Source organism: Mustela nigripes, chromosome 2, assembly GCF_022355385.1.
Source record: "Mustela nigripes isolate SB6536 chromosome 2, MUSNIG.SB6536, whole genome shotgun sequence".
NCBI lineage: Eukaryota > Metazoa > Chordata > Mammalia > Carnivora > Mustelidae > Mustela > Mustela nigripes.
This window is the reverse complement of record NC_081558.1, coordinates 171,045,367-171,071,959: the sequence shown is the minus strand read 5'-3', so window position 1 is coordinate 171,071,959 and position 26,593 is coordinate 171,045,367. Positions and strand designations below refer to the sequence as shown.

At 39.2% G+C, this 26,593-nt stretch overlaps 1 protein-coding gene and 1 pseudogene across 1 annotated transcript in view; one reads left to right on the top strand and one right to left on the bottom strand.

Annotated features, from left to right (window-relative positions):
- The window catches only part of TMEM45A (transmembrane protein 45A), a 67,243-nt gene extending 58,223 nt beyond the window's left edge, over positions 1-9,020 (top strand). Inside the window, exons 5-6 of the mRNA XM_059388146.1 lie at positions 3,386-3,531; positions 8,498-9,020. Coding sequence (XP_059244129.1) covers positions 3,386-3,531; positions 8,498-8,591 — 240 coding nt within the window. The 3' untranslated portion in view covers positions 8,592-9,020. The remainder of the gene's footprint in view (positions 1-3,385; positions 3,532-8,497) is intronic.
- A 6,586-nt stretch (positions 9,021-15,606) lies between these two features.
- On the bottom strand, positions 15,607-22,031 carry LOC132010583 (tubulin epsilon chain-like; annotated as a pseudogene).
- Between the last annotated feature and the right edge of the window lie 4,562 nt (positions 22,032-26,593).

Below are 26,593 nucleotides of genomic sequence, written 5' to 3'. Positions count from 1 at the left end.
ATGTTTTTTTTTTGTTGTTGTTCCTGTAAAATTTCATTTATTAGATGTGTGATCCTAGGCAGATTATAAAACCACCCAATTTTCTCACCTGGATGATGAAGACAATCATACATTAAAGTGGGGGTAATAATACATCATTTAAAGGCAGTTGTCAGGAAAACTCCCAACCACTGTAACTGACCGTTACAGTTCTAGTTAGCCAGTGGACATTCATACAATTATCCTTGTAATTATCTGGGTATTATATTTCATTTTGTTCTAGAGACCTGACCTATGTCCATTCCCCATCCCGCCATCTGTCCATCATTCTTCCCTCTCTCTCTCTATCTTGTTTTTGGTTAGGGTAAAATTTACATAACAGAATTAACTATTTTAGAGTATATAATTCAGTGCCATTTAAGGACATTCACAATATTGTACAAGTATCACTGCTATTCAGTTCTGAAACATTTTCATCACCCCAGAAGAAAACCCTGGTACCCTGAAGCAATCATTCTCTTTCACTCTCCTCCCAACCCCTGATAACCACTAATTTGCTTTTTGTTTCTATGAATTTATGTATTCTGGATATTTCATGTAAATAGAATCATACAATATGTGACCTTTTGTGTCTGCCTTCTTTCCCTTAACATAATGTTTACAAGATTCATCCATGTTATATCACATGTTAGTACATCATGACTTTATGGTTCAATATTCCATGATATTGATATACCACATTTTGTTTATTCATCATCAGTTGACAGACATTTGGGTTGTTTTCAACTGCTGTGAATAATGCTGCTATGAACATTTGTTTATAAATTTTTGTTTGAAAATTTATTTTCAGTTCTTTTGAGTATATGCTTGGGAATGGTATTGCCAGGTGATATGATAATTAATGCTGCATTTAACTTTTTGAGAAACTGACCAATTGTTTTCCACAGTGACTGCACCATTTTATATTCCTACCAGCAATTTACAAGGATTCCAATTTCTCCATATTCTTACTAAAACTTGTTATTTATTATTTTTACCATCCTAGGGAGTATGAAGTGGTATCTCCTTATGGCTTTGATTTGCATATCTATAATAAGTGACAATGTTCATCATCTTTTCATGAGTTTATTTATCACTTGCATACCTTCTTTGGAGAAATGTCTCTTCATCTCCTTTGTTCATTTAAAAATATTTGTTTTTTGTCTTTTAGCTGTTGAGTTGTAGGAGGTCTTTATACATTGTAGATATTAATTCCTTATCAGATATATGACACAGCAGTATTTTATCCCATGCTTTGGGCTCTCTTTTCATTTTCTTGATAGTGTCTTTTTTTTTTATTAATTTTTTATTTTTTATAAACATATATTTTTATCCCCAGGGGTACAGGTCTGTGAATCACCAGGTTTACATACTTCACAGCACTCACCAAAGCACATACCCTCCCCAATGTCCATAATCCCACCCCCTTCTCCCAAACCCTCTCCCCCCAGCAACCCTCAGTTTGTTTTGTGAGATTAAGAGTCACTGATAGTGTCTTTTGATGTATAAAAGTTATTTAATTTTTGTGAAGTCCAATTTATCTACTTTTTGTTTGGTTGATTGTATTTTTTGGTGTAGGGTCTAAGAAGAAATCCCCAATTCCAGGGCATGAAGCTTTTCTCCTGAGAGTATTATGGTTTTATTTATTTACTTATTTTAGAGATTTTATTTATTTGACAGACAGATCACAAGTAGGCAGAGAGGCAGGCAGAGAGACAGAGGGAGAAGCAGTCTCCTGCTGAGCAGAAAGCCCCATGTGGGACTCATCCCAGGATGCTGGGGATCATGATGGAGCCCAAGGCAGAGGCTTTAACCCACTGAGCCACCCAGGCACCCCTAGTTTTATATTTGGTCTTTGATCTGTTTTGAATTAATTTTTATATGGAGTGTGAGACAAGGGTCCAAATCCATTCTTTTGCATGTGGATATCCAGTTGTCCCAGCACCGTTGTAGAGACTACTGATTTACCCCCTGAATGGCCTTGGAACTCTGTCAAAATGGATTTTCTACACACATATGATTTATTTCTGGAGTCTCAATTCTATCTCATCAATCTGTATTTCATGATGTCTATACCACAGTATTTTGATTACTGCGGTTTTTATAATAAGTTTTGAAATCCGTAAGCATGGGTCTTACAACTTTCTTTTTATTTTTTGAGGTTGTTTTGGCTATTCTGGGTTCATGGTAATTACATATGATTTTTAGGATCAGCTTTCCATTTCTGTAAAAAAAGACCATCGGGATTTTTTAAAAATTTGAATTCAATTAGCCAGTGTATAGTACATCATTAGTGTTTGATGTAGTGTTTAGTGATTCATCAGTTGCATATAACACCCAGTGCTCATCACATCACGTGCCCTCTGAGGATCGCCCAAGGGGAGGTGAGTGGGGGGATGGATATTAAGGAGACCATGGGGATTTTGATGGAGATTGCCCTGAATTTGTAGATTGCTTTGGGTGTTATTGCCGTCTTAACAATATTAAATCATCCAGTCCATGAACATGAGATGTATTTCCATTTATTTATTTAGGTCTTGAAATTTTCAATAATGTTTTGTAATTTTCAGTGTACAAGTCTTAAACCTCCTTGATTACATTTATTCCTAAGTATTTTATTTTTTTCAGTGCTATTGTAGGTAACATTGTTTTCTTAATTTAATTTTTGTGTTGTTCATTAGACGTGTATAGAAATATAACTGAATTTGTGTGTTGATTTTGTGTCCTGCAAGTATGCCGAATTCATTTATTAGCTCCAATAGATTTTTTTGTGTGTGTGGATTCTTTAGGGTTTTCTATTTATAAGATCATATCATCTGTGAATTTAGATAGTTTCACTTCTTCCTTTATAATCTGGATACCTTTTATTTTACTTGACTAATTTTTGGCTAGAAATTTTTAGGACAATGTTGAATAAAAGTGGTGAATCCAACACCCTCCTTTTGTTGCTGATCTTAGGGGAAAAGCTTTCAATCTTTGATCACTGAATATAATGTTAGTTGTGAGCATTTATTTATTTACAAACGTCTTTGTACTCCACTTTTGAAATAGCTGAGTGAAACTGCACAGCTTAGAAATCTGGTACATTCTCTGAAAGTCCACTAACCCACAGAGATGATTACTATTTATATTTTGAAAATTGCTCTTCAAATGTCCTTAACACTTTTTTTTCCCCCAAAATTGTGACCTGGTAGATGCTATCTGTATTACTAAAGCAGGCAGTAAGACCTAATGTCTTATCTGTAACATCTCAGATAATTGGAGTTACCTTAGTTAAGATTAATCTTAGAACCAAACATTTTGAAATATACTCTCTTTGGGAATGCAGCTGATTATTTTAATATGTGTTTTTTGTTTTAAATTACAGATTGGTTTTGTCCTTTATCCCCCCAGTGGAGCTCCTGCATGGGATGCAATGGATCATGACAACATCATGTTTCTCACCATATGCTTTTGTTGGCATTATGCATTAAACATTGTTGTTGTTGGAATGGTTTATGCCTTTGTCACTTGGTAAGTTAGTGATTTTTTTGTTCATGTAAGTTCTATTTCTTGGTATATGATCATCAAGACTCAAAAGCATTGAACTTTAGATTTGAAGGGGGACTCCATTCCTTAGTATTCCACAAGAGAGGGTAATGCAGCAGAAAATTATCTGCAAAATCAGAAAATCCCCCTTGAAAGAATAAATGCTGGTTTAAAGTTAGACTCATTCAACTGTGTCTCAGCTGTGTCTTTGACCTGTGGGTCACCTTTCAACACACTTTTCTGTGCCTTTGTCTCTTTGTATATGCTGTCTCTTTTTCCAGATAGTCTTCTCCATATCTGCAGGGAACCCTCCACTTGCTTACATGTACATTAATCATAACAATTCACAAGCTTGGTGTCATTTTTTGACCAACATTTATGTCTCCCATTAAATTTGAGTATATGATTAATTTGACATTTGCTCTAATATTTCTAGAAGTAAGAGTCAATGGAAAAACCAAATTTTTCAAAAGAAAATTTATTATCATAAAAAAGGAAAAATCATATTTTTAGACCCCAATACAATGTCTCACAGTGGATGAAGAGCAATAGAACAGATTGATAAAAATATGTATTCCTAGGTCTATATGACTTTGGACAAATTATGCAACCACATTAAGTCTCAGTTTTATTGTTTACAAAATGGGAATAATAATAGTACCTAAATGAGATAGGTGTTTACACTGCTTAGGACATAACAAGGGCACAGTGGAGGTTCTTCTTCTCCTTGATTTTGTCCTTTTTGTTACTTTTCTTGTTTTCCTCCCCTCCTCCTCTTTCTGTATCACAAAGGACATAATGTATAGACCCTAAGGAAGAGAGAGAGACAATTTATTTTTATTTTTTTTATTATTATTTTTTATTAGGTTAGTCACCAGAGATAGACAATTTAAATACAGTGCAGTAGGTGGAAATAGTAGAAGAAAGTACTGTTGGAGCCCAGAGGAGGCTTCCTCGCAGTTGAAAATTATGCCTTAGCTTGAAGGATGAAAAGAAACAGAAGGAGCTGAACATGATTCCTGTCTTTAAGGTAGCTAATACCAAGCCACATTGGGTCTGGCTAGTTCCAGCTACTAGGCATGCAGGATCCACACTTAATTCTTCAGACTTCAGCACTGACCTAAATGTTCTATATCTGCAGTCTTCATTTTGGTGACCATGAGCTACTTGACTATGGTTTCTGAGCACTTGACATGTGCCTAATGGCACATTAATATTAATTAACTTAAATATCTGTAAATGCATAATGTTTAGCATCTTGGGCAGTATATGTCTAGTAAGTTCTTTGGATTCCTAAAATGTGGTAACTGCTTCTAGGCTCAGTGGGGTCTCAGCCTCTTCAAAAAGTAGCTTTCTACTCTTCTCTCCCAGGTCACCTCTCTTGCCTTGAGCTTCTTTGAGCTTCACTGCTGAAGCAGCTTTGGTGCTGGGTCTCTAAGTAAGAGAACCATTTCTTGTTAGCTCCAGATGTCTCTGCTAGGCTTTGGGTCAGTTTACTTTGATCTGTAGATACCTCCTTCTAGCGGTCTAAGTGCTTTGGGTACTAGCAGATTCTAGCTTCTCATTGACTGATTTCTATTAGTCCTATTTCATTCCTCCAAAGCATGCACATGGTTGGTAAGACTGGCTCTGCCACTGAGTGAAACTTGGCTTCTTCCTCTGTTGTTCTAGGCTGACATCTGGGCCTCATCTCATTAGGGGCTGGGAAGCCTCCAAGAATAATGGCAGCATTCAAGGAGCCTCTCTAGCTCATGTCAGCTCCCTTCCAGAGTCAAAAGAAGACTACTGTCTCTTCCTGTTTCAAAAAGCTTCAGACCTCTCTTATCCATTTACAGTTTTCTAGAAACCATAAAGTCCATGTTGACTTCCTCAGCCTTTACCTTTTGACCACTTAATCCCCTCTACCCGGCATATCCAAATTAAATGCTTATCTCTTCTATGAAAACTTTGTGACTGTTCTAGACTCATCTCCCTTCATGAGTTTTCTAGCACTTTAGTCACTACTACCCTTTTTTGCAATTGCAATCTATCTTTACTGTTAGCTCATGTCAGCCTTACCTGCTAGCTAGATTGTAGCACCTTGAGGAAAATACCCTTTTCATGTTTTGCACAGATCTTGGCATTCTATCAAATGGCATTCCATTTACTCAGTAGGTACTCAATAAACATTTATTTACTGTTTTAATAGATCTGCTTCAGAGTTACATGAATATGGGCTTTGTTGGTTTGGAAATCATGTTTCAGATGCTTTTCAGTGTTGCTCTCATAATGCTCTTGGAAATATAAAAACAGGAGCTCATGTTGTGAGGTATGTTGATATAAACTTAAGCAATAACCTAAACAATATAATGAAGATTCAGTACTGACTTTCAGTGAGGTCACATGGCAGGCTAATTCAGTTGTATAATCATAAGGAGTTTTGACAATCTATTTTTCAGGATTTGACCGGAGTAGTTTCTAAGTCAGTCACAGGTGATGAATTTTTAGGACATTATATGAGAATTTGTTTGACAAAGTGCAAAGATCACGATGGAAACAAAACTGGGTTATGGAACCACAACCCCCCAAATCTCAGAAAAATGAAGTTGTACTTCCCAGCTTTCCAGAATAAAGGTTCAAAGATTGCCTCATTCAGCCCCATACCTGCAGTTCTGAAATAACAATTCATAAGAGAGACTTACCTGTTTGGAAATTTTGTTAAATATTCTACTATATTTCATATTTAAGCACCACTATTCATAGAAATATTTCAAAAGCCCCTCTCTATGGGTAGAGAAGTATGCCCATGTTCAGGTTGGTTTCCTAAGCAATAATCCAGGTGACTCATTTTGAAGAACAAAATAGAGATGTCCAAATCCCAGGAATGTGACAGTTTGCCTTCTGGAAGTTTGAGTTCTAGATGGACTCTGGAAGTACACCCCGAGTCTCAGTTCTGCTCTTTCTCTTATTAATTGAAGAAAGCCTATGGGAGCACAACCTCAGACTCACTCATGCTAACCTTAGTATCCTGGACTAATATCATTCCAGGAACTAGCAATTATTTGCACTTCCTCTTTATCATTCCAGCCTTTAATCTGTCTCCAACACCCATTTATGCATGTGCCAATACCCAGGTCTACAGGGTACAGACAGAGCCTGAACATGTCTCAGCTTGGGAGCTTATAGTAACAGCAGACGCAACCCAGGAAGGAGACGTGGGAAACAGAAAGAGTCACCCATGAAGGAGGAGTGGGAAACAGGAAGGGCCTGTGTTAACAATTAATTTGTAATAAGTAGCCATATGTTTGTTTCAATTTCCACATGAGCCGTCAGGAATGTATCTAATTACTGAATTAACAGTTAATCCATTTCATTGAGCATGTATCGAGGTTGTGCAACGAGATATGACACAAACACTGTTACCGCCTTTAAATTGTTTAAGCCTATTAGTCTTTCATGAAAGCAGTGCCTTGAAGAGCTGAGGACATTGAAAGCAATATCAGTAGTCAATTAATAATCAAGGCAAATTATTTCAATTGGTTTCCTTGATCTTGATGAGTCAATAATTGTTACTGGTACTACTCAGTTGTTGTATATTGGAGGAGCTAATGCTGAGTTAAAAGTGACGGAAGAATTAACCTCTGTGAACAAGTGAGTGATGTGGACTCCTGGCAGATTGCTCCAAAGGCCATTGTTTTGTCAGATGTGTGTTGAGCCACTCTTATGCACCAGTTGGTCTAGGCTCTGGCTAGCGGTAGGGCACTAAATAAGATAGTCTTTGCTCTTACGAAGCTTATATTCCCGTAGGATCCAGAGCACAATAAAGTCACTGCATTTTTATGGGGGAAGGCCAGACCTTCACTGGAAAAAAGGAGGCAGAAAATAAGCGATGCAGATAGGCTGGTGAGGCTTTTCACAAAATGAGAATGATTGTGATGACTTGGTGTATCAAATTTGTTTGTGCATTCCTGTGTACTTCTGGAATTTAACTGTGTTCTATCAACATGGTCGTAATACTGTGTCTTTACGAGTAATTATGCACAGGAAAGCTTTGCTTAGATTTTATTACATCAGAGAAGTGGAGAGTCTGCTGAGTTTCTGGGAATAAAAACCTTCGTATCTTCCAGGGTCAAAAATGATACTCTGATTTCCCCCAGACCTACAGATCTCTTAATCTATGAAAACAGTCACATTGGGGGAGGCACTTCTTCCAACTTCCTAGTTCACCATGGATCTCACATGGTGAGATCATCAACCACATGCAGTTGAGCAGTCCGTGGACTGCACAAAATCACTCCTCTGAAGGCACACGTTGGGAAGGACTGGACTTGGGGCTTGACACGGGGAAGGAGATGCCTCTATACACTTTCCAAGAGAGGGCTCCTTTTTGCAATACATACCTAGGTGTGGACTTGATGGAAAAGCTCTCGGCTGAACTTGGCTTCATCTTGGCTTGCTGCCACCCAAAGATTCTCTTGTTTGTTTTAGAAATGATCAAAGCTATGAATGATTAGGCATTTTCTGAAACCTGAACAATCATGTTGTACATTTAAAAACTGATTGTACTTGGGCGCCTGGGTGGCTCAGTGGGTTAAGCCGCTGCCTTTGGCTCAGGTCATGATCTCAGGGTCCTGGGATCGAGTCCCGCATTGGGCTCTTTGCTCAGCAAGGAGCCTGCTTCCCTCTCTCTCTCTCTGCCTGCCTCTCTGCCTACTTGTGATCTCTGTCTGTCAAATAAATAAAAAAATCTTTAAAAAAAATAAAATAAAAACTGATTGTACCTATTTACTTATACCCTGCTTCAATCCACAAAAAGTTTTCAGGTAGCTCCAAAGCCAAATAAAAGTGATTTTCTTTTTTGGATTGCCTCTCCCATTTGCACAGATAATTTGGAGTTTGTTGTATTATAGATAGACGTTGTTCTGGGTTTTTCTTAAACAGTATAACATGAGATACCTTTCATTCTCCTCAGGTTGGTTAAATCTCGACTTCAGAGGTTCTGCCCCTCAGAAGTTGGACTCCTGAAAAATGCTGAACGAGAACAAGAATCAGAAGAAGAGATGTGATTTTGATGGGCATTTTAGTTTTTCTGGATGAACTTCTCTTTTCTGGATTAATTTTGTTCATCGTTTTGTTTTTTGACCTTTTGCTTGGAGAACAGATAGCTGAAGGTGATTCTTGGTATATTGTTTGTATTTCCAATTTGGTTAAAGTATTTGAATTCAAATATTTTATTTTTAGGTTTGTAAGTACTTTGGGTGATAAAAATGCATTTTGCACATCAGTCATGGTATTTGGGGCCTGGAGTGGCTATTCTCAGATCATCTAAAGTTAAAATCCACGCTAAGAAAAATGTTTTATTTGCATTATAGATATGCTCAAGGTTCCTGGGCTTACTTCCATTTGTACATTTGTAACTCACTAAACATGAAATTATACCTGTTTATCTTGTTGCTACAATGAGAAATAAATGAATGCAGGAAACTTGGTAGAGACATCTCAAGTTGTTTTCTTTTCTTTTTTTTTTTTTTACATTATCATTTCTTTCTTTCTTTTTTATTTAAATTCAATTAGCCAATATATAGTACATCATTAGTTACAGATGTAGAGTTCAATAATTCATCAGTTGCATATAAAACCCAGTGTTCATCACATCATGTGTCCTTCTTAATGTCCATCACCCAGTTACCCCATCCCCCCAACGAACTTCCCTCCAGAAACCCTCAGTTTGCTTCCTATAGTTAAGAATCTCTCATAGTTTGTCTTCCTCTCTGGTTACTTCCCATTCAGTTTTCCCGCTCCCCTTTCCTATGATCTTCTGCACTGTTTTAAGCAGCAATGTCCACACCAGCCAAACTGTGGAAGGATCTGAGGTGTCCATTGACAGATGAGTGGATAAAGAAAATGTGGTATATATCTACAATGGAATATTACTTAGCCATCAGAAAGGATGAATACTTATCATTTACGTCGACATGGATGGAACTGGAGGGTATTGTGCTAAGTGAAACAAGTCAATCAGAGAAAGATAATTATCATATTGTTTCACGCATGTGTTTCTTAAATTCAGCTGCACCTCACCCTTGCATCATGAAGAAGGAGCAGTGTGGCAAATTCCTTTTTGTGAGACATCGCCTTTTGTAGCACTTGACTTGTGCCCAGAGAAAAGTAACACAGCAGTCATCCTGAGTTGTGCAGTCTTTTAGAGAAGATGAGAGAAGTGATCTCTAGCATGGATGCAAAACTATGAGAGATTGGAAAGAGGAGTTATGTTTTTATCTATAGAACAAAAAGTCATCACCACAGCATAGCATGGCCACCATACTATCCCCTTTGTTGAAATAGTGGAGGGTTAAAATAAGAAAAGATATTTTACAGATTACCTGGGTAAAAAGTCAGAGCTCTTACCTCATTTTGCACTAATTAGCCCTTAGTGGAGAGTCAAGAAATCTTATTTCTAATTCTGGCTCTACAATTTACCAGCCTCTAGGACTTTAGCAATCACCATGTCCTCTCTAAAGTAAGGGAATTGAGCTGGATGAGGCACTTTCTGGCTATCACATTTTATGAGTCTAGAATCTCTGAAACAAAGTGAAGCTGACAGCTGATTTAATACCATGTTAGTCAGAAAGGCCAGTCTCTACCATGACAGCAAAGGTAAGGCAGGTTTCAAGAAAACTTGAGGGCTGATTGAATATAGAAGAAAGGAAGCAGCCTCATGAGAAGCTAGAGGAGAAATGTGGGCAATTAAATCCTGCAGTTCCATGGCATTCTAGAAATACTGACAAATCCAGAAGCCTGTTCCTGTCTGGTATTATCACAGTGATACTGGAGAGGGAGGTGAGTAGATTCTTCAGGCCAAAGAACTGGACACATTCATTGTTTGTTTTTGTTTTTGTTTTTAACATAAGGGTTTGGAAAGAACTGATGTGGGTGCCTTAAGACTTATCTTGAATCCTATGATAAAGCTGAGTGCAATTCTGGCATACGAATTGCCCACAAGAATGTGATGGCAGCATGTGATTATGGCGTTTTGCCCCATGGCGTCCTCTATCTTCTCTAGTCCAGCAAGCTTTTAGAACTTTGGCAAGTTTGTGTTTCAAAAGAGTGAGCTGTCAGCTGCAGTTCATGAAAATGGCATTGCTGGGATATAGGTCTGAGTAAGGGACTCTAAGAATAATGAGCCAAAGCCATATTAAGGCTACAATTTTGAAAACTGATATAAGAGCAAATATTCTCCCAGTCTTGATGAGTGTGCAGAAATATCCGTTCCTCCAGTCTCTGGAAGGAAATAATGCAAGTGAGATGCAACTCGGTGAGTTGTTTGTGGAGGAACATTTGGTTCCAGTGCAAGGCCACAGCCTGAGGCTATCTGCCTCTAGTCCCTGATATGAACAATACATTTGAACACCATTGTTGTAACTTTAAGGGAGCCTTCACAAAGGAAGGAATAGGAGAGGGTGTCCTTCCTTATTTCTATTTGTATTTTATCTCAGCTCCTCCAAAACCCTGGAATCTCAATTGAAACCTTATGGGTATCTCATGCTTCATTTGCCATAAACAAAGTAAAGAAACTCTTATATAACCTTGTCCATTATCAACATTGGCTGCTGATGTGACACCATCTCCTCAGTGATTTCTTTCTTTTTTTTTTTTTAAATATTTTATTTATTTGACAGAGAGAGATCACAGGTAGGTAGAGAGGCTGGCAGAGAGAGAGAGAGAGGGAAGCAGGCTCCCCGTGGAGCAGAGAGCCCGATGTGGGACTCGATCCCAGGACCCTGAGATCACGACCTGAGCCGAAGGCAGCAGCTTAACCCACCCAGGCGCCCCTCCTCAGTGATTTCTATAACTTCCAGGCTCATTTGCTTGGGGAATTTGCAGTGCAACTTCTGATTGTATTACCTTCCAGCTCATTGTTGAAAGGGGAGTTTGGGTCATGACCATTGCGGTATACTCCTCATCATTTTGTCACTACAGGGCTCATTAACTGAGGCTATATTGTTTGTATGTGGGATGTGGATTCATAAAGTGGTGCAGGAGTCACCTGGAGGACTAAGGGATAATGGAAAAAAAAGCTGAGAAGTGTGAATTCTCCTAAAATTCAAAAAGTGAATAGATTAAAAAAGCTATGAAAGAAAAGTTTGTACACATGGAGAACAGATTCAGAAATTCTATATTCTATTGAATGTGAATGAAGTCTAGAGAAGATTGAGAGAATTGAGGATAAGCAAAGAATAAAAGAATTTTCCCCATGTAAATGGCAATGAAGAGAGATCTTTGTTTTAAGCTTAAGGAGGTACTTCAAGAGATGTGCAGTGATAAGGGTGACAGGGTTTCTAGACTAACCCAGTGAAAATGGGAAAACTTAATCATTTTTATATTTTGAGTTCAATTTATAAATACTATTCTATTTTTGAGTCTTGTAAATTTAAACACTTGATTTTAAGGAGATTTTGATGTTAGGGCACAATTTTACATTTAGATAATTAGATTTCCCTTTAAACATCTTAAATTGTATCTATGAATTAAATATTTTTTATATTATTCTTAAGAAGGAAACTTCAATTAACTGACAAATCTTCCCAAGTTGTTATTCCTGCAAATCTAATGTGTTAAGCTTATAAATGTGGTGAAACATAAGTGTCTTTTAAAAAATATTTTTTTTTGGCGGGGGAAAGGGGAGAGGCAAAGGGAGAAGGAGAGAGAATCTTAAGCAGGTCCCACACCCAGTGTGGAGCCCGATTCAGGGTTAAGTCTCAGGACCCTGAGATCATGACCTCAGTTGAAATCAAGACTTGAATGCCCAACTGGCTGAACCACTCAGGTGCCCCAAAGCATAAGTTCTCTTAAATGTTCTGCTATAGTGTGTAAACTTAGTGAAAATCACAAGCCTAAATCTGTTAATTAAACATTTATAAATTAGACCTGCAAGACTCATCAGCGTGGATAAAACTATTTTCAAAATTATAAATACCTAAAATGCTATGCATGTACAGTTTCTTAACACAAATATCTTTATGAGTTTGATTCTCTTAAATTCCTGTACTTGATATTAAGACTTTCCATGATAAGATAGGCTTACTGTTAAGGAAGTGATTTTTTTTTTTTTAAAGATTTTATTTATTTATTTGACAGGTCACAAGTAGGCAGAGAGGCAGGCAGAGAGAGAGGAGGACCTTGGATCATGACGTGAGCTGAAGGCAGAGGCTTTAACCCACAGAGCCACCCAGGCATCCCAAGGAAGTGATGTATTTATGATAGGCAATGTTGGGAAATACCTAGTCTACTCCTTGAGCTCTCGAACCTGGTTTCTGAATGGAATAGGATTCTTGACAGTGGCCCAAACAGCATATGCTGAATCCTGTTATTTATGGTCATTCTACCAGATTCTCCACACAAGCTGTCTCCTGGCCTTTTAAAGCACAGGGAAGGAACCATCCTGAGCTGGAGTCATCCTGAAAATTATCCATCTTTTCCACCTACTCATGAAAATCTGCCACTCTCACCCATGCTGTTATGCCACTTGATGGAATTTCATTATGCTTTAGCTCTAAAGATATTTAAATATATTTCCTTCTAAGTATAAAGACTTTCTGAACTTGATGTTATCCTGCACTTTTAAAAAAATATATATTTCCTATTGGTTATGACTCCTCAATTTTTACGTATATTAAGGTGATAGTCTAATGAATTCTAGGCCACTTTTTTTTTTTTTTAAAGATTTTATTTATTTATTTGTCAGAGAGAGAGCAAGCGAGAGCAAGCACAGACAGTGGAAGGCAGAGTCAGAGGGAGAAGCAGGCTCCCTGCAGAGCAAGGAGCCCGACATGGGACTCGATCCCAGGACGCTGGGATCATGACCTGAGCCGAAGGCAGCTGCTTAACCAACTGAGCCACCCAGGCATCCCTAGGCCACTTTCTTTTAAAGGCAATTCCAACTAACCGCTCTGAGATTAGATGTCAGTGTATCTTAACCTTCACTGCCTTAGAGCAGTGTGTCTATGTGTTGTGGGAGGAATTACTATGACTAACAGGAAATGTTAAATCGTTGAGAATACACCTTTTTCCTGGTTACCTTCAAGAACATGGGCTGTTCTGCCTGTTTTCAGATGTCCTAGGGGAGGATTAAGAAGTTAAGTAAGAAATTTGGGATGAAATGCAAACAGTCCCTATTTTAGGATTTCTGTCTTAAGCTAAAATACATACATTTTCCAAAACATATAGACACAAGTTGCTTAGCAATTTAAAATGGAGCTCTCTCCTCTGATGGGAAACTGCCCCGGGGTCCTTTGCCTCTCAGATCAGGTCCAAGTTAATTAGCATCATGTTCAAATAAAATCATTTCTCTTGAGCTTAATTCACTATGCAGTTATGCTGTCATACTATCCAACAAAACCCTTGGGCCCATCAGGCTGACTTGTTTTCTGTTCCCCAAATATGTTTAATTTCCGTATCCATGTTTTATTAACTACCCTACCTTCCTGGCTCCTTGCAGCCGACTTCTGGAGATTCTTTAAGGCTGAGTCCAAAACTTTTCTTTTTTTTAAAGATTTTATTTATTTGTCAGAGAGAGAGGGAGAGAGAGCGAGCACAGGCAGACAGAATGGCAGGCAGAGGCAGAGGGAGAAGCAGGCTCCCTGCTGAGCAAGGAGCCCGATGCGGGACTCGATCCCAGGACGCTGGGATCATGACCTGAGCTGAAGGCAGCTGCTTAACCCACTGAGCCACCCAGGCGTCCCCCAAACTTTTCTTTTCGACTGCTTTATCCCACTCTTCTCTGCCCGTGAACTCCCGTAGTACTAAGTCCAGAGTGACTTCAGATCATCTTCCATCCAGTCCTGTAGTGACCTTTTTTTAAAAAAAAAACAAAACGATTTTATTTATTTATTTGACAGAGAGTGAGCGAGAGAGCGAGCGAGTGCACAAACAGGGGGAGCAGCAGAGTCTGGAGAAGCTGGCTCTCCACTGAGCAGGGTTCCTGATGTGGGACTCCATCTCAGGTTCCTGGGATCATGACCTGAGCTGAAGGCAGACACTTAGCTGGCCAAGCCACTCAGGTGTCCCAGCTGTAGTTATCTTTACACATAACTTCTTCCTTCTCAGTATTTTACAATCCCTGAGGACAATCATACTTCTTTTTGTGTACATGTTTAACAACATGGACATTATTATAAAATCAACTGGTTTAATAAAAAAGCATTATATTTAAAGATAATTTAATATGCATGCCTGTTAAAATAAATATAAATTGTGATTCTTTTGAGAGCAAACAAGTGGGTACCCAAAGGAGAAACAAGATCTCCCTAACAGTTGTAATAAAACCTATCCCTGAAAAGTTAGAAGGTATTACACAAAAGTATTTATATTGTGTTCTACCGCTCATGCTTGCTTTCAAAGAATCAGAATTTAAATAGATTATGAAAAAAAAAAAATCAATGGGGTCCCTGGGTGGCTCAGTAGTTAAGTGTCTGCCTTCGGCTCAGGTCATGATCTCAAGGTCCTGGGATCAAGCCCTGCACTGGGCTCCCTGCTTGACGGGAAGCCTGCCTCTCCCTCTCCCTCCTACTCCCCCCACTTGTGTTCCCTCTCTTGCTTGTCTCTCTCTGTCAAATAAATAGAATCTTAAAAGAGAAAAAAGAAAAAAGTTATTATAAATAAATATAAAAAATATACCCATACAAGGTTTTTATTGAAGACATGATTACCATTGCATAAATACCTGACTAGGAGACTATAAATAAAGTAACATGTTGAACGACTTGGTTTTCTCAACTTGAGAAAAGGGAATTTTCTGAAGACAAATGTTTGAAGTTCAAGTACAAGGACTTCACTAATTTCACACGCTGGTATCATCAACAGATTGTGATGAAATGGAAACTACTACTCTTTTTAAGATAAAAATGCTTTCTAACAGGAAAATTATAAATTGTGCATTCTGAACCACAAGAGTTCTGAAACAGAAAGGTAAGGTGGCCAAAACAAAACAAAACAAAAACAAAAAGAAAAAAACCCAATGTGAAATTAAGAAAAGTGAAAGTTGTATTTCTGGGGATTCTTTTTCACACAGCTATGTTTAGTCTAGGTAAGCCTTCCACAGGCATGAACAGCTTCCACGAAGCAGCTTTCCTCCATCCCTTCCATTGGGTGGGGATGAGCTTTGCTCTTGTGGAACCTCATGAATTTGTCAGTTCCATGAAGGTAAGCTTCATGCATGGGTTATTTGCTGGAGCTAATAATGGGCATGGCTCACAGGAGGTCCCAAACACAGTCTGGTTTTCCAGCCTTCTTGATTCCAGGAGACAAACCATACAGAAGGTTTTAATGGTCCATATGTCTGTGAAGACCTGAAACTGGTCCATTTCCTCTCACCATAAAGGCACGGGCAAGGTAGAGACTATGGAGGTAGCCTGATGAGTTGGTGATCTTTACTAAAGGCATCTGAAAACATCTGATTGAGCCTTCCAGTGGGAATGTTAATATCTGCCAGTGTATATAGAGGTGTTAGGCTTGACACAAGATAAGGCACTTAAGGAAAAGGTACTAAGTTCCTGCTGATTTCTTTTAGGTCCATATTAAGGGACCCTTCAAGCCTTGCAGAACTTAAGTTCAGCAGCAAATTTGCCACAGTAATGGTCATTGCATCTAAGCACTTCTGGTTCCACTTTTCAAAAAGCCCTGGCACTTGAAGTAACCAGACTCTTTGGCTTTATTGTTGTACCCAGCTTTCCAGAATTCACCATGAGGTCAATCTTGCTAATGTAATGATGTCAAATAAAGATTAGTTGTCAGTGGGCAACACATAGTCTGCATGCTCATTAAGTCCCTTCATTGTCAAGATCCTGTTATAAGGGAAAGTTATGATTTCATCCTCTCGAGAAGGATAAACTGAAGTCATGAAACTGTAGTTCTGGGAATTCACCCTCAAGCACTTTTAAGAGAAATGTGCCAAATCCAGATCCTGTTCTTCTTCCCATGGACTGTCTAGTAAAACATACTGCAAACAATCACAGAGCTCCACCAACTTTTGAATTTCTCTAAAATCCATTCTTCATAGAGACTGCCAAAAACTTTGTGACCCACAGCCTGGTTATTCCGTGAGCCAGAAATATCTTGAGCTGCTTGCTGTCAAATACATCTCTCAATGGGCCCGGCAGAATTTCACTTCCTACCCCTTCCTCCATGTCAATCAAGACAGCTGGCACTTTCAAAGAACAAAGTTTCCCCTTAGAAATACTACCACCATTACCAGCCTCTCTGGCATCCACATTTCTGAAGATGCTGGTTATTGCCTCATTATAAATTCCTTTCTGGTTGGCTTTGACATGCTCCCTTAGTCCCAGACCCCAGAAGCAGCAGCCCATCTGGTATCCACACTGGGCAACCAGTATGACCACCACTGACTGGATCTCGCGCTGTGACGCGGTGGGATCAGGGCACCTGGTAGCCCTAGCCTGCTCTCCTACTTCCAGCCTGGCCCGGCCCACCAGCAGCAACCATATTTCTTTTGTCTCTACTGTAACTCCTAAGGAATCCTGTTTAACTTGTAGCTTTGGAAAGTGAGCTATAGGAACAAAATAAAGAGAGAAAAATCAAAGGAAGATACTATTTAGAGAAAATAGGTCTTAAAAGGTTGCCTATAGGTGAGGACTCGGAGACCAGAGAGTTAGTGATTTGTCCAAGATTGTGCAGTCGATTCGTTGCTGAGCCCATGATGGAATACAAGTCTTCTGACACCAAAAATTGGAGATCTTTCTACTTTAAAGGGGATACTACCACATAGTGAATAACTCGATTCCTTCTTGGAAGGACCTGCTTCATTTTAAAGACCCATATTCCCCCATCCCTGCTCCCCACACTGCTTCTGTTCAAATATCTGGTCAGACATCGTCTTAGTCAGTGTAGGCTGCTGTCACAGGGCACCATAGTGTAGTGTGAACAACAAACATTTATTTCTGACAGTTCTAGAGGGTGGGAAGTCCAAGATCAAGGTACCAACAGGTGTGTGGTTAAGATTGAAAGAGGAGAGAACTGGTCAGTTATGGGTTGGTTGAGAGGCATAGTGTAGGAAATAGTTTGTCTACTTTCCTTTCCAAAAAGCCTCACTCAAGTGAAATGCAGACCCAAAATTTACGGTAAGTAAAAAAGAGCCTCAGCCAAAAAGCATGAGTCCCATGTGAACACTAGTTCTTCTGAAAATTAGTAAAGGCCTTCCTGGTTTGCAGACTGTCTTGTTTCCTCATGTGGAGAGAGAGATGGTCTCCCTCTGGTACCTTCCTTAAAAGGGAATTAATACCAGCATGAGGGCCCCTCTCTGATTATCTGATTACCTCCAAAGGCCTCACTTCCAAAGAGAATCACACTGAGGATTAGACTGGATGAACAGCTAAATACTGAATATCCTGTATAATAAACAGCAGAAAAGACACTAACAATGATGCTACCCTCTAGTGGCAGAGCATGGCCACACAACATGTAAGACGAAGTACCAGGTTCACATCCTAAAAGAACAAGTCAGACCACAATGTTAGAGGTAGAGTTTGGGTAATATTTTAAAATCTTAATTTTTAAAAACTTTAAAATTAAAAAACTATGCCCTTAACTTGCGCTTAAGCTTAACATCAGTTTTAAGCGTAATGTTTTAGACTTCAAAATAAGGCATATATTTGAACTGGAAAAATGTATGCTGAACATAACATGGCAAATGCCAGGGATGAAAATATTATCTCTCCCAAGTTGTATCACGAGCTATAAAATATAGTCACCTTATTGAGAAACTTGCTGATAACTTGGCTTGGTTAATACCTTTATGCTGTTTTATGGCCCCACACAGGTTGGCAATTTCCTTAACTGGTCTTTTTGGCATTCATTCCAATATTCCTCAGGTTGGAATGTAGAGTAAACACTCATGGAATAAATCATTTACCAAGTAGTGACTTCTGCATTGTTAACTTTGATGTGCTTTAACATATATATATGCCGGTTCTCTAACTAGACCACAAACTCCTTGAGTATCAAATACTATTATTAAGCTTTCTGGGGATTATGGCTCTTATCTGGAAAATGTGTGTTCCTGTTGCAAAGTGACTCCTGTAATATTCAGAGTTCTCCAGAAAAAAAAGGATATTTAGGTCATATAATTTAATAATTAATAATCATTAGTTAAATGTTAATAATAAAAATTATTATACTAAATGGAGACCTTTAGGGTCCAGAATACTATCTTGTCAAGATAAAAATAGTGGGATGTGGGCACCAGAGTGTCTCTGTCAGTTAAGTGTCTGCTTTTGGCTTAGGTCATGATCGCAAGGTCCTGGAATTGAGTCCCATGTCTGCCTCCCTGCTCAGCAGGGAGTCTGCTTCATTTTCTCCCTCCACCTCCACCCTTCTGCTTCTCCCTCTTACTCTCAAATAAGTAAATAAAATCTTTTAAAAAAAATAGTGGGATTTTATGCAGGACATCGAAAATACCAAGTCATCTCACCTCAGATAATCTTATGATTTCTTATTACTATTTTCAGAAGGACTGCTGTTCACATGGGACTAGTGTTTTTTGGCTTGAGGCTCTTTTCTATTTACTGTAAATTTGGGGTCTGCCTTTCATCTGAAGGAGGCTTTTTGGAAAGGAAAGAAGAAAATTAAACTATTTCCTACACTATGCGTCTCAACCGACTCATAACTGACCGATTCTCTCCTCTTTCAATCTTAAACACACACCTGTGACTATCAGCTCAGATTTGGGGGATATGGAAGGTAAGGAATAAAAGAGGAGAAAATGGGAGAAGGATAAGGAAACTAGTCAGAAGAGATGAAGAGGGGAATTGAAATTCTTTGGAGCAAGATGCAGAAGTAAACTTCAAATTCAAAGAGAATTTGGGGATTCCTTTTCTTTCATCTTCTGAAGCACAGAAAGGTTAATTCAGAGTTACATTAATTGGAGTCCAGAATCTTCTATGGATACATATTTTAGTTTCAAAGGCACCAAACTTCAGCTAGTGTTAAGTGAATTACTTCCACAAAATGATTGCTAATTTTTCCTCTATGGAGCAATCAGCCCTCAAGACCTTATAGAGCCTCAGGATCTAGAACACCTGGGTCTGGAGAGCATAGGAGGCACCTGAAGAACAAAGGCATCTAGAGGAGAGGAGAGTGGAAAGGCACAAAGAAAGGTTGGTAAGCTGGTGACTTCCTCTTGGCCCAGGAAAGCTTTCTTGATAACTTTCTCCCCACCCTCCATTGACCACCACGTAGGAACAGAGGTGGGTAAGGTTGTATAGATAAAAACAGGTGAGCTTGAGGGTTTCTCTGTTAGCAGTGGCTCAGAGTTTTCACTAACGAAGGGGTGGCAAATGCCATTGGGAAGTTTTCCAGTGGAGAAACTTAGGCTCCTCTCTAAGGAATAAAAGGTGGGGAAGTTGAGATTGGCCTTTGTCATTAGTGTCACGGGAGGTAAGGTAAGCAGGTTTCTGTGTAATTAACTCTCTGTTGGGGTCACAGTCCAGATGGTAAGGAAAGAAAAGAGATTTCAGAATTTCTTGGTGCTTCTGGGTATAAAGTCATTAAGAATCTGTTAAATAAATAAGATAAAATGAAGAATTTCATTTTCATAAAATGAAGAATTTCAGTGGTTTCACGGATGACAGAAATATAGGCTCCTTGTGAATTTGGGCAAGCTTATCTGAAAATCTGGCAATGTTTATGGAAACACTAACATTAACATTAACAAAGGAATGTTCTAGGACACAAACAGGCCATTTAATCTCCAGTCATTTGCTAGTTTACTGCAATCTTGATTCTCTTTCTTTGGGAAAATTACCACTGAGCAGTGATTATAAACTTAAGTGGGCATCAAGTTGGAGGACTAATTAAAACACAGATTGCTAGCCCAACCCCCAGACTTTCAGATTCAGTAATTTCCTATCTTATTTAATGGGTTATAATCTTAGAACATTATTTTGATGTTCAAATTGCCAGAGATATTGGAAGAAAGCTGCCTCACTTTGGGGGCAAGAGAAAATGGACCTAGACACTTGATTCTAGTGTGTGTTTTTTTAAAACTTTGAATTCAATTACCTGACATATAGTGGTATGTCATTAGTTTTTGATGTAGTGTTCAGTGATTCATTAGTTGTGTGTAACACCCAGTGCCCATCACATCGTGTGCCCTTCTTAATGCCCATCGCCTGGTTACCCTTCCCTTCAACCACCTCCCTTTCCGCAACCCTCAGTTTGTTTCCCGGAGTCAAGAGTCTCTCATGGTTTGTCTTCCCCTCTGATTTCTCCTCATTCAGTTTTCCCTCCCTTCCCATATGTTGTCTGCACTATTCCTTATATTCCACATATAAGTGAAACCATATGATTATTGTCTTTCTCTGATTGACTTATTTCACTCAGCATAATATGCTCCAGTTCCATCCATGTTGATGTAAATCATTAAGTATTCATCCTTTCTGATGGCTGAGTGATACTCCATTGTATACCTGAACCATATCTTCCTTATCCATTCATCTGTTGAAGGGCATCTCGGCTTCTTCCACATTTGGCTCTTGTGGACATTGCTGCTATGAGCATTGGGATGCGTGTGCCCCTTCTTTTTACTACATCTGTATCTTTGGTATAGTAGTTCAATTTCGGGGGCATAGGGTAGCTCTATTCTTAACATCTTGAGGAATTATCATACTGTTTTTCAGAGTGGCTGCACCAGCTTGTGCTCCCAACCAACAGTGTAAGAGGGTTCCCCTTTCTCCACATCCTCATCAATATTTGTTGTTCCCTGTTTTTTAGTTTTAGCCATTCTAACTGGTGTGAGGTGGTATCTCATTCTTGTTTTGATTCGTATTTCCCTGATGACAAGTGATGTGGAGCATTTTTTTATGTGTCTGTTGGCCATTTGTATGTGTTCAGAGAAATGTCTGTTCATGTCTTCTGCCCATTTCTTGACTGGATTATTTGTTTTTGGGGTGTTGAATTTGAGAATATCTTTATAGACCTTTGATACTAGCCCTTTATCTGTAGTGTCATTTGCAAATATACTCTCCCATTTCATAGGTTGCCTTTTCGTTTTGTTGACTGTTTCCTTGATATTCAGTTTTATCCAATTCTCATGTGGAATGAGAAACTTAGGCCTTCAGTGTTGGCATTCCCATCCCCTTGCTGTATTTCTAATTATTTCCAGAGTCCCAGAGAGGGGAGATGGGGCTATCACTCACACAGAGAGTACCCAAGTGGAGGTGGGGAGCTCTCACGATGTGTTAATCTAGAACCAACAGGTTCTGATATACCTAGGGAAAGACTGCTGTTCTGCCACTGAGGGCTTGGTGCTTGGCTTGCTGGAGTAAGTGCTGTAATGGTTGCCTAACATGCCTCCCTCCCCTGGCTGACTGAGATACCCTCATTCCAAAGAGCAGACTGCTCACAATGTGTAATATGCCCCAGGAGCTGGCCTAGATCCAAAGACTACCGCACAACTGCCCTGTTCCAAACACTTGAGCACTAGCTGTGAGCATGTTATCAGCTACATACATCTGAATCACTCACTGCTGCTTCTATTCACTGATGGGAAAGGAAGGAAAACCAAACCAGATCAGTAGCTTTTGTTCTCTTTCTAAAGGAAGAATTCTAGCTTCTTTTGTTCCCTGTTTTTAAAAATTTTAATTCTACTACGGTTAACACACAATATTATATTTTTTCAGGTGTACAATATGTGTACTTAAGATTAATGGGATGTCACAGTTTCAAAGCCAATGGAGGCCAGAACTAGAGAATATATGTATGTTAATGTATGATATATATCAAACAGGCACACATATACATTTGTGTATATACACAGTTTTGCATCTATTTATTTTTATGTAAAATGTATTTATCAAATATATATTTAAATAGATATTATTATTAATATATAGAGAAAACCAAGAGTTTGTATTGATACATATATCCATTTCCAAGCCAACACTGTAAGTTTCTATTTTTTTAAGTCACAACAAAGTTATTTAGCTCAAAATTAGAAATAAGAAGTAATATCACACCCCTTCTTTCCCTTGAAACACTTGACTTTGTTGCTGTCATCAGTTTTCCTCTTTTGGATAAGAAGTTCATGACTATATTCAGGCATTTATCCGATAGCCATTTCCCTTAAAATATACTGCTTCCTTCAGAATTAGCTCCCTGTAGCTTTTCTTTCTCCATGTTTCTGATGACCTGTTTTGAAATTCTTTTTTTTTTTTTTAAGATTTTATTTATTTAATTGACAGAGAGAGAGACCATGAGAGAAGAAACACAAGCAGGGGGAGTGGGAGAAGGAGAAGCAGGCTTCCCCCCTGAGAAAGGAGCCCGATGCAGGTCTCGATCCCCAGACGCTGGGATCATGACCTGAGCCGAAGGCAAACACTTAATGACTGAGCCACCCAGGTGCCCCCTTTTTTGAAATTCTTATGGAATTCAAGCTTTGTTTCTTTCCAAATTAGTAACTCCCTTAGTAAGGAACTTGGCTCTCATTATTCTTATATGTTTTACCTATTTGATTTATCATCCTGTATGTAACTAATCTCTGATCTTCAGCCCCACCCTACCTATATGTGGACACTCTTCTTTCTTTGCTTGGGGTCTGCTCCTTATTATAGGTTGCAACTCCATGTGGTTACCCTCCTCACTTAACGGTGCCTCTGAATTCTCACACCAACCAGCCCATGCATGCAGATGCCCTGGGACCCTTCTTGGTCTCTAAAGGAATGCCCTCCTCTCCCTGCTCTGGCTTTGATTTCCCACAATTGGCTCTCTTGCCAGAAGGTATTCCTCACCCCTTGGTTGTGAGCCATCACATGGATGCCTCATTCACTCTTCTTGGAATCTGACATCTCATTATGGGCTTTCCTACACCATTTGCTTTCCCCTATTGGGCTGTGACATCTGCTCTGGTCTATTGCTCATCTCTACCCCCACTATAGACACTGCCTTATTCCTCTTGAACTAATGACTTTAGGGCTGAATTTTTCAGGAAGGGAAGGCCTTAGCTAGGTTGTTTAAAATATGAAGAAATGGAGGTTCAGATGCTTATGTGGCTGGTCCAGGGTCACTGAGCAAATGAGACATTGTCAGTACAAATTCAGGTATTCTTGAGTATAAGCTGTGTGAGGGCCGGGACTTGCCTCTCTTGTTCACTCTGTCATCCTCAGCACCTAGCACAGTGTCTGCATGGAGTAGAACAAATGACAAATGAATTATTCCCTGTTTAGATCTTTTCCTTTTCCTGTTCCTTTTTGTGATCTTGATATATGTGTATGGGTATAAAATTGATGTCTATATATTTGTTTATAACCAATAGAAATTCACGCCCTTATATGAATGTCAACATCTAAATATCTGTTCCTAGGAATTTCTTCTATTCCATAAATTTCTCAAGTTCCTAGCTGGATAGTTGGCATATAAACGAAAATATAAAAGTACTAAGAAGCTACAGCCATAATAACATCTCAGGATTCTAGCACTTCCTTTGAGTAAGGAAGAGAAAATGTCTGAGAACCACCAAAGTCAGTTTTTTTCAGTCACCAGACTGCAATCCCTTCAAAATATTTGAAATACAGCAAGGGAAAAATACCATCACCATGTGGCAGACATGGGCACCATGATCAGTTCCTTTAGTCACTCTGCTCAACTAAGAACTTTCTGCAGATAATCATGCATGGCAGGGTCTCCAAAGCACATTCTGAAAGATTGCTATCTCTGCAAAATTCTTGAGAAGGGGATTCTGTGGTCAACACTGGGATTTCAACAATTCACCATGTACGTGAGCATATTACAGGCTCTCACAGGGGCTCCTGGATGGCTCACTCAGTTGGGAGTCTGCCTTCAGCTCAGGTCATAGTTCTAGCGTCCTGGAATCAAGTCCTGTGTCAGGTTCCTGGCTCAGTGAGGAGTTTGTTTCTCCCTACCCACCCCCTGCTCATGCTTGTGTTCATTCTCTCTCTCTCACTCTGAAATAAATAAACAAAATCTTAAAAAAAAAAAAAAATAAAGCCTCTAGGAAATTCTAGAGTTGAAGAAAACTATAACCTTTATGTAACCCAATGTTATTCAAATTTCCATAACCGGAGAACTTCTGTTTAGAGTAATACCTGCCCAAGTCTCATTTCCTCATTCATACAATGGGCAAAAATACCTGCTACAGGATAAATGAGATAAAGATACAAAAAGTGCATAGCAAAGTGTTTGGTATATTCTAGGTACTTTTTAAATGCTACTTCCTTTTCTTGGACTCTATTTATTTATTTATTTATTTATTTATTTTTGACATTATTTCTTTAAAATGATCCATTTTATTGTTGAAAGAATAATAGATATATTTATTGTTATTATTATTGAAAAAATAGTAAATACAAAAGTTAAAAACTTCGAGTCATAAAGTGTATAAATGAAAAATGAGTTTCAGACTCCTCTCAGACCATCAAGAGGAATTTTTTTTTAAAAATTTTATTTATTTATTTATTTGACAGACAGAGATCACAAGTAGGCAGAGAGGCAGAGAGAGAGAAGGAATCAGACTCCCTGCTGAGCAGAGAGCCTGATGGGGGACTCGATCCCAGGACCCTGGAATCATGACCTGAGCCGAAGGCAGAGGCTTTAACCCACTGAGACACCCAGGCGCCCCGAGGAATTATTTTTAATGTACCCTTCCCAGTGTTTTCAGTGCATATACATGCAGACATCCCAGAAACAGATTTCTAAAAATCTTTTCACAGCGAGTGAAACGATTTGAATTCATTTATGTTGTGCAGCTGCAGCAGTACCTCTAAGTTCTTCCCATCTTGGGGTAAATCGATGTGTTTTTCTGAACTCCTTGGGTGGGGCAAAGGTTAGAACCTATTTTCATGTCCCCTAAAGCTGTATTTGATAAAGGAAGTATTAGAGAGAATAGGGGAAATATATAGTTGTTTTGGGGGTTGAAAAAGTCAGCTTAAATGTGTCCTCTTTTGTAAAATATTTCTTTTTTTTTTTTTAAAAGATTTTATTTATTTATTTGTAAGAGAGAGAGAGAGAGTGAGAGCAAGCACAGGCAGACAGAGTGGAAGGCAGAGTCAGAGGGAGAAGCAGGCTCCCTGCAGAGCAAGGAACCCGATGTGGGACTCGATCCCAGGACGCTGGGATCATGACCTGAGCCGAAGGCAGCTGCTTAACCAACTGAGCCACCCAGGCGTCCCTGTAAAATATTTCTTAATCCACCAGGAACAGGACTCTGATTGAAGCAAATATTCATTCTTCCATTCTTTCAGTTAATGATGGAGTAGGGGTCGGGGAGAGAACATGAGAGCCTGGGCAGGAGAGGGTCAGAGCAGCAGCTGCCAAGATACCATACCTGCTTACATTGATCTAGATGGTGAACTAGGCTGCTAGGGCAGTTGCAACAAACCCAACTGAGTGGCTTAAGCAACAAAAATTTATTGTCTCACAGTTGTGGAGGCTAGAAGTCCAAAATCAAGGTGCCAGCAGTGTTGGTTCCTTCTGAGGGCTTGGAGGGAAGGCTCTGTCCCATGCCTCTTTCCTTGGCGTGTGGACAGCCATCTTCTCCCTGTGTGTCTTCCTAAATTCTTTCCTCTCTGCAGATCTCTGTGCAAATTTCCTCTTCTTAGGATACCAGTTTCACTGGTTTAGAGCCTGCTCTCATGACCTCATTTAAACTTGCTCACGTCAGCGATGACTCTATCTCCAAATAAGGTCACATCCTGAGTTACAGGGATTAGAACTTCAATATAGGAATTTTTAGGGAGATGCAATTCAGCCCTGAACAGGTGGATTGCAGTACTGGGATTTCGTGCTTTTCAAAACTCACCTGAGCTAGTAAAGCCCTCACCAACTGTAGCTTTCAAAATGTGGGCTCCTTTAAAAAGGTGCAAGGACTACAAATGTGTGTGTGTGTGTGTGGCACTGCTTAAACCCCTTGCTGGTGGGAATGCAGGTTGGTGCAGCCTCTTTGGAGAACAGTGTGGAGATTCCTCAAGAAATTAAAAATAGAGCTTCCCTATGACCCTGCCATTGCACTCCTGGGTATTTACCCCAAAGATACAGATGTCGT